At 33.1% G+C, this 6000-nt stretch overlaps 1 protein-coding gene across 2 annotated transcripts; it reads left to right on the plus strand.

Annotated features, from left to right (window-relative positions):
- The first annotated feature begins 1585 nt into the window (after nt 1–1585).
- LOC131629741 (F-box/FBD/LRR-repeat protein At3g14710-like) lies at nt 1586–4542 on the plus strand. 2 transcript variants are annotated; one of them, XM_058900518.1, is made up of 5 exons: nt 1586–1830; nt 2357–2545; nt 2775–3719; nt 3920–4063; nt 4165–4542. In XM_058900518.1, the coding sequence occupies exons 3-5, from the start codon at nt 2790–2792 to the stop codon at nt 4417–4419; spliced, it is 1329 nt and encodes a 442-aa protein (XP_058756501.1). In that variant the 5' UTR covers nt 1586–1830; nt 2357–2545; nt 2775–2789; the 3' UTR covers nt 4420–4542. The 2 variants fall into 2 exon arrangements, with proteins under 2 accessions (XP_058756501.1, XP_058756500.1); XM_058900517.1 differs by having other exon boundaries at nt 1586–1739.
- Nucleotides 4543–6000: the final 1458 nt, after the last annotated feature.

The raw sequence follows: 6000 nt of genomic DNA on the forward strand, positions 1-6000 counted from the left end.
ATATATATATATATATGTGTGTGTGTGTGTGTGTGTGTGTGTGTGTGAAAAAAGGGATGGTGCACTGACGGTGTAAATTATTTTTACACTGTCAAGCAATGACAACCATGTATCCTGTCAAATTAGACTGTAAAATTTAAAACATTATATGATTTGACTATATATATATATATATATATATATATATATATATATATATATATATATATATATATGTGTGTGTGTGTGTGTGTGTGGGGAACCAGGGTCGATCCTTTGAATTTGGGTGCCTTGGGCGAATCAAAAGAGTGATGCCCCTATAATATTTTAACAAAAAATACATAAGGATAAAAGAAATAATTTGATAAAAAACACATTTTCACTTGACATTGTGCAAAAAGAATAGAAATATAGATCTTTGAATCAATGTTTATACTACATCAAAACATAAACCACTATAAAGAGACTTATTCTTCTTCTTCTTCTTCTTCTTTTTGATCCGGTCTTTTTCCTATAAAAAATTGACCAAACCTTTAAAACTTCTTCAAAATCATATACTTTGATTTTGATTCAACTCTTAAAACTTCTCTAATAACTTTCAATTCTTCAAACAAAATTTCACCATCAAGATCAAGAGAATCATCATGTTTCAAACAAGTTTCAAGATATTTACAACTTCCTAATATTTTCTATCAAATAATTATCTAAGCCTTTTAACACTAAATAAGAATCTAAAAATATTTGTATATGTGATATACTGCTCAAATATTCTATCAAGTGAACCGATTGTTTGATCTACAATATATAAGAAATAATAATTTTGAAAAGACTCTTCACCAGACTCAAGATTCAGTTGTGTGGGTTGAGATCAATTTTCATCATAATGTTGTTTTCTATTAATTTGACGTTTTTGAATAAACTCTCATTTAATCTCTATTTCATTCTAAATCTTTTCAACACTAGCCTTAGCATTTACAAATCCTGATTCTCTATATTTTTTTAAATTCTTGATCAAACCTTTTATTATGTCTATAGCCACATCAATACACATGTTTTTTTTTTTGTAAACTTTTGCTAATTTCATTAACAACAGTTAACAATTCAAACCAAATAATCATATAGGGGTAAGAAAAAAATTTGGTGCCCCTAAAATTATGGGGCCCTGGGCTCCCTCCCCGCGAGCCCGTGCTTAGGACCATCCCTGTATGAAACGTATCATATGAGAATGCAATTTTTATGTAAGAAATGAGAATGAATCTGAATCATTAGATTTTAAAATAAACGGTATATATATATATATATATATATATATATATATATATATATATATATATATATATATATATATATATATATATATATATGATGAATATATTTACTCCAAAATTAAGTGTTGAAGACTTACTCTAAATTTTAACCATTGATTTTCTTTAATCTAACCGTTTTAATTGATTATTTAATTTAATTATTTTAGAATATTTTTCTATATAAAAATTAATTAAAATGGATAATTTAATAATAATTAATGGTTAAATATAACTCTTTTTCTATATATTTGAATTTTAAGAAAAAGGTTATGTAAATTCACCCTTATGCAAGCTCCACCTGTACGGTTCTCACTTTTTTCGGCCTTACACAACGGATTTCGCGCCTTGTTTCCTTTCCCCCTCACCAGAGCATTTTCTCCGCCGTTTCTTGTTGATGCAACCCTTATTATTGCCTCCGAATTCAAATTGCACCATCAACAATTAAACCGATCTGTAAGTTTATTCCATGAAACAACTAATCAAAATCGTTTAGTTTTATAGATTGATTCCGTTGATGTTCAAACAGTATTCCAACAATTGATCTGTAAGTCATTATGAGTCAATTTGTTTACGCAATAGTTTGAGTGAATTGTGCTGGAACGAATTGAGCACATTATTGGGTTTATTTGTTTATGAAAAATTGGAAGATTTACATTACTATTTGTTCCTTTTTATTGAGAAGATTAGGGTTTATTTTTTCTATGTGCAGTATGGTACTACTTCTAGTACTAGTGTTGATTTGTTTTTTGAATTTTTCTGAATAATTTTATAGTGCAGTGTCAGCTTTTTGTTATTTTTATTTTTTTTGTATTTTGCTATGCCCCTTTTGTAAGGATAATTTGATTTGAAATTGTTAGTCTGAAATGAAAAAATGGTGACCTCCCCATTTGGATGTCAGTGTAAAACTATTTTACACCGACAACGACAATGTATGTTCATTCAACTCTTTTTAGTATATATTGGTTCATGCGTTTCAACCTGAGACTCACGGGTTGGATTAGTTACTCATTGGTTTGACCGGTGACAATATATAGACCGAGTTGATGACGTTGGTTTTGATTTTGTTTCAGCTTCTGGCCTTCGAGTTCTGCGCTCTATTCTAATCACCATCATTCTTCCTCAATTGGTGACTGCACTCAAAGCTACCGTTGTTGATTGTCCGTGATTCAACCATGAAGATTGGAAAGCCCCTGTACCTCAAAACCTGGATTGATATTTGTTGAGTACATGCGCTTCCTTGGAAGTGCCCTGTATTCAAGGTAGAGTCAAAAATCAGTTATTTTGTTTTTCATTTCAATAGAAATTAATATTCTACCTTTGGATGGATTGGACAAATGAGCATGTAATATCTTTTATGTCCCACTTATTTTTAATTATGCATTTTTGCCTCAAAGTCATGTCATTGTGCATTTGAAGAATTGCTTCAATTTTTGAAAAATGATGTGTGAAATATATAGAGCTTTACAATGCATCTAATTGTCTTCATAGGAAGTTGCTGTAAAAATGGACTCCATTGCCATTGAGGCGTTTGGTAGACGTAAGCATAAGCTTTCTAAGAGGCAAAAATCCAACAAGGAGGGTCAAGACTTGACAAGCAACCTACCTGACCACGTTATTGGCCACATTCTTTCTTTTCTTCCGACTAAGGAAGCAATTCATACCAGTGTTTTGTCAAAGAGGTGGATGTGTCTCGTGACATTTATCACTGGACTAAATTTTGATGACAGAGACTTTAAAACGATAAGGAAAAAAAGCTTTATAGCTTTTGTAGATAGGGCACTGCTTCATTGGAATAGTGGAGGCTTCCAAAGTGTTTCTCTTGCATTATTAGATACTTACGATGCTTCTTGTATTAAGAAGTGGATATCAGTGGTTTTAAATTTGAGAATCAAAAAGCTTTGTGTCAATCTGCAGAATGAACTTGCAGTTTCCTCGGATGCCTTTTATAAATGCCGGTACTTAGAGGAATTGGTGCTGAATAGGTTTGCCATCACAGTTTCTTCCTTCGTTTGTCTGTCATCCCTAACGATCCTGAAGTTGTCTAGAACTAAAATTACTTGGGACTCCTCTAATGAGTCCGAAACGTTGACACTTAATTTCCCAGCTCTCAGAAAGTATGAGACATTAGATTGTTCTTGGTCAGGTGTGAAGAGTGTCACTTTACAAGTCCCTCTACTTGAAGTGGTTTCAATAAAGTATACTTCTAACTCTCGTGATTCACATGTTGAAATTAAGTTTTATGCTCCACGGCTTACAAAATTTTGTTATTCTGGTTTTGTATTGGATACCATTTTGTTAGATACAGACAGTTTAGCATCTGCTGATATTACTCTATATAATAATAAGAAGAGTGTGCAAGAAATTGAGATGTATGTTTGTAAACTTCTCAGTATTAACCCAGAAAGTCTAAAGCTGTGTGTTTGCATTAAGCAGGTATGTTTTCTACTTTTCTTGCCTCAGCCTTTGTTTTCAATGAGTACGTTTTCAAGAAGTATTGATGTTAGGATAAGGTTATGAGCATGCCTTTGTTCCTGTTATAGTTGAGAACTGTGTAATTTTTCATTAAATTTACTGTCTCAGGGATACGATCTCAATATACTGTCCTAACACGAACAATTGTACAATATTTGTAGTTCATCCTTGCAGGATCGAAAGATCCTTTTGCAGCTATTCCTCCATTTGGACTGTTGAGTTATCTAGAATTAAACTTTGTTGGCTGCGAATATTTATTAAGCATACTCCTAAAGACACCCTGCCTCAAGACTTTAGTTTTAAAGGTCTGCATTTTCTTAATTTCTATAATTAAAAAAGAACGTAATGTATAAGGTCTTATGGTTTCAAAAAATCTACTTTTTCTTTTTCTTTTTCTGATCTTCAGGTGATATATTTTGATGGAATGCTGATGAATTTTGCAACTGTGCCTCATTGTTTGCTATTTACTCTTAAAGTGCTGAAGTTTAAAAAATCTGTTGGTCATGAGCGAGGGTTAAGTATTGCCAAATATATTTTAGAAAATGGTCAGGTATTGGAGAGGATTAATTTTTGCCTCTGTTCCCAGGAAGCTCAAGAGAAGGTACTTTCATTTAAGAAAAGTTCTTGTTCAGTGATTTTAGAATTTTCATCTGAGCTGTAAAAATATCATTTGAGGAAGCTTTTTTTAAGATTGGTAAAAAAAGGAGTACAATTTTAATGTGAGAATGTATGTAATTGCTACATGCAGCTTTATTAATCTAATACACGTGACATTTTTGAGTGAGTCATATAGTCTTAATGTTATATCTCAAACTAGTTACATATTGGTGTCTACTCAAGAAAATATTAGGTAAATATAGTCTTAATCTTATATATCAAACTAGTTGCTTAATTCTGTCGGTGCTTAATGCTATCTCTATTTTCTTGTGTCATTTCTGAAAATTCTTATAAAGGTTTGGAGGAAAATAGTTCAAATTTAAAGAAGGTTTTTGTGGGGAGGAGTTAAGGGTGATTCTAAAATTCCTTCGATCAGTTGGGTCGATGTGTGTAAGTCTAAGAGTAAAGGTGACTTAGAGATTAGAGATCTACGTTTTGTCAACTTAGTTCTTTTGGTTAAGTGGTGGTGGCGTCTTATTTTGGGTGCCTTTGGTTTTTGGAGTGATATTCTGACCGCCCACTATGGTGCTGCTATTGTCTTTTTATTAAGAGGTGATAAAGACTCGAGCTTCTGGAATTCTTCCTCACGATGGAAATGTGTTTCCTTCTTTGTTCTAAACAGGAAGACCCTTGAGTGTAATTTGTGGATGATATCACTAGAAAGGTCGAATTATGGTTTCATATGTCTTTTTTGTTTGACCATTGGATTGTGAGTATATTAAGGATAAGTTTCATAGACAATTTATGGTCACTGATTATTTTGAGGGAAGTGTGGGAGAGGTAGGGAGGTGGATAGATGAAACTCTCATTTGATACTTCAGGTGGAAAAGGCATTTCTTTGTTCTTGAGGAACCAATTGTTGCTGAATTCCTCTTAGACATTTGAGTGAATATTTTTTTATTGGACATAGATAAGTGGATTTGAAAGTTTGTTAGGGATGACACTTTCTTGGTGTCCTCTCCTTATCATTTTCTTCTGGTTACTTCAATATTCTCAAGTCAATCCTTATCCATAGACAAATTTTCTCTCCCATTGGAGTAGCTAGGCACCGTCTAAGGTGATTGTTTTCTTTTGAAAACTTCTTGATATGTCCTCTTCTAGAGAGAATTTATTCAAGAGAAAAGTAATTCTGGACCTTGGTCTTACCTTGTGTCCTATTTACGATGTTTTTGTTGAGTTGACTTCACACTTGTTTGTCATTTGCGACTTAGTTAGTAGTGTCGGTATATGATTTTTTGTAAGTTGGGGTGATAGATCGTTCTTCCCAGAGATCCCAGTCTTTTCTTCGAGAATTTCCTTTCTTTAGGTGGAATGGCATAGTGTTGAGTGTCTTGAATTGAGGGGTTTAACTATGACCTGACATGCCTCAGGCAGGACAAGACTCAAGAATCACGCGTAAGAGGCATGACATATATCCAGTTTGAGAGACTTGATAACAAGTCTTGTCTAAGGACTCGGTAGAAGTCCTGCCCAAGTAGGTAAAACGTCTCGCTTAAGGGACTTAAGGACTCATCAGCCGAGATATATACAACTCTTCCAGAAAGACTTAGCTTCTACAAGCTAACTAAACTCTCATTTGAGGGAC

Source organism: Vicia villosa, unplaced genomic scaffold (assembly GCF_029867415.1).
Source record: "Vicia villosa cultivar HV-30 ecotype Madison, WI unplaced genomic scaffold, Vvil1.0 ctg.000602F_1_1_3, whole genome shotgun sequence".
NCBI classification, from domain to species: domain Eukaryota; kingdom Viridiplantae; phylum Streptophyta; class Magnoliopsida; order Fabales; family Fabaceae; genus Vicia; species Vicia villosa.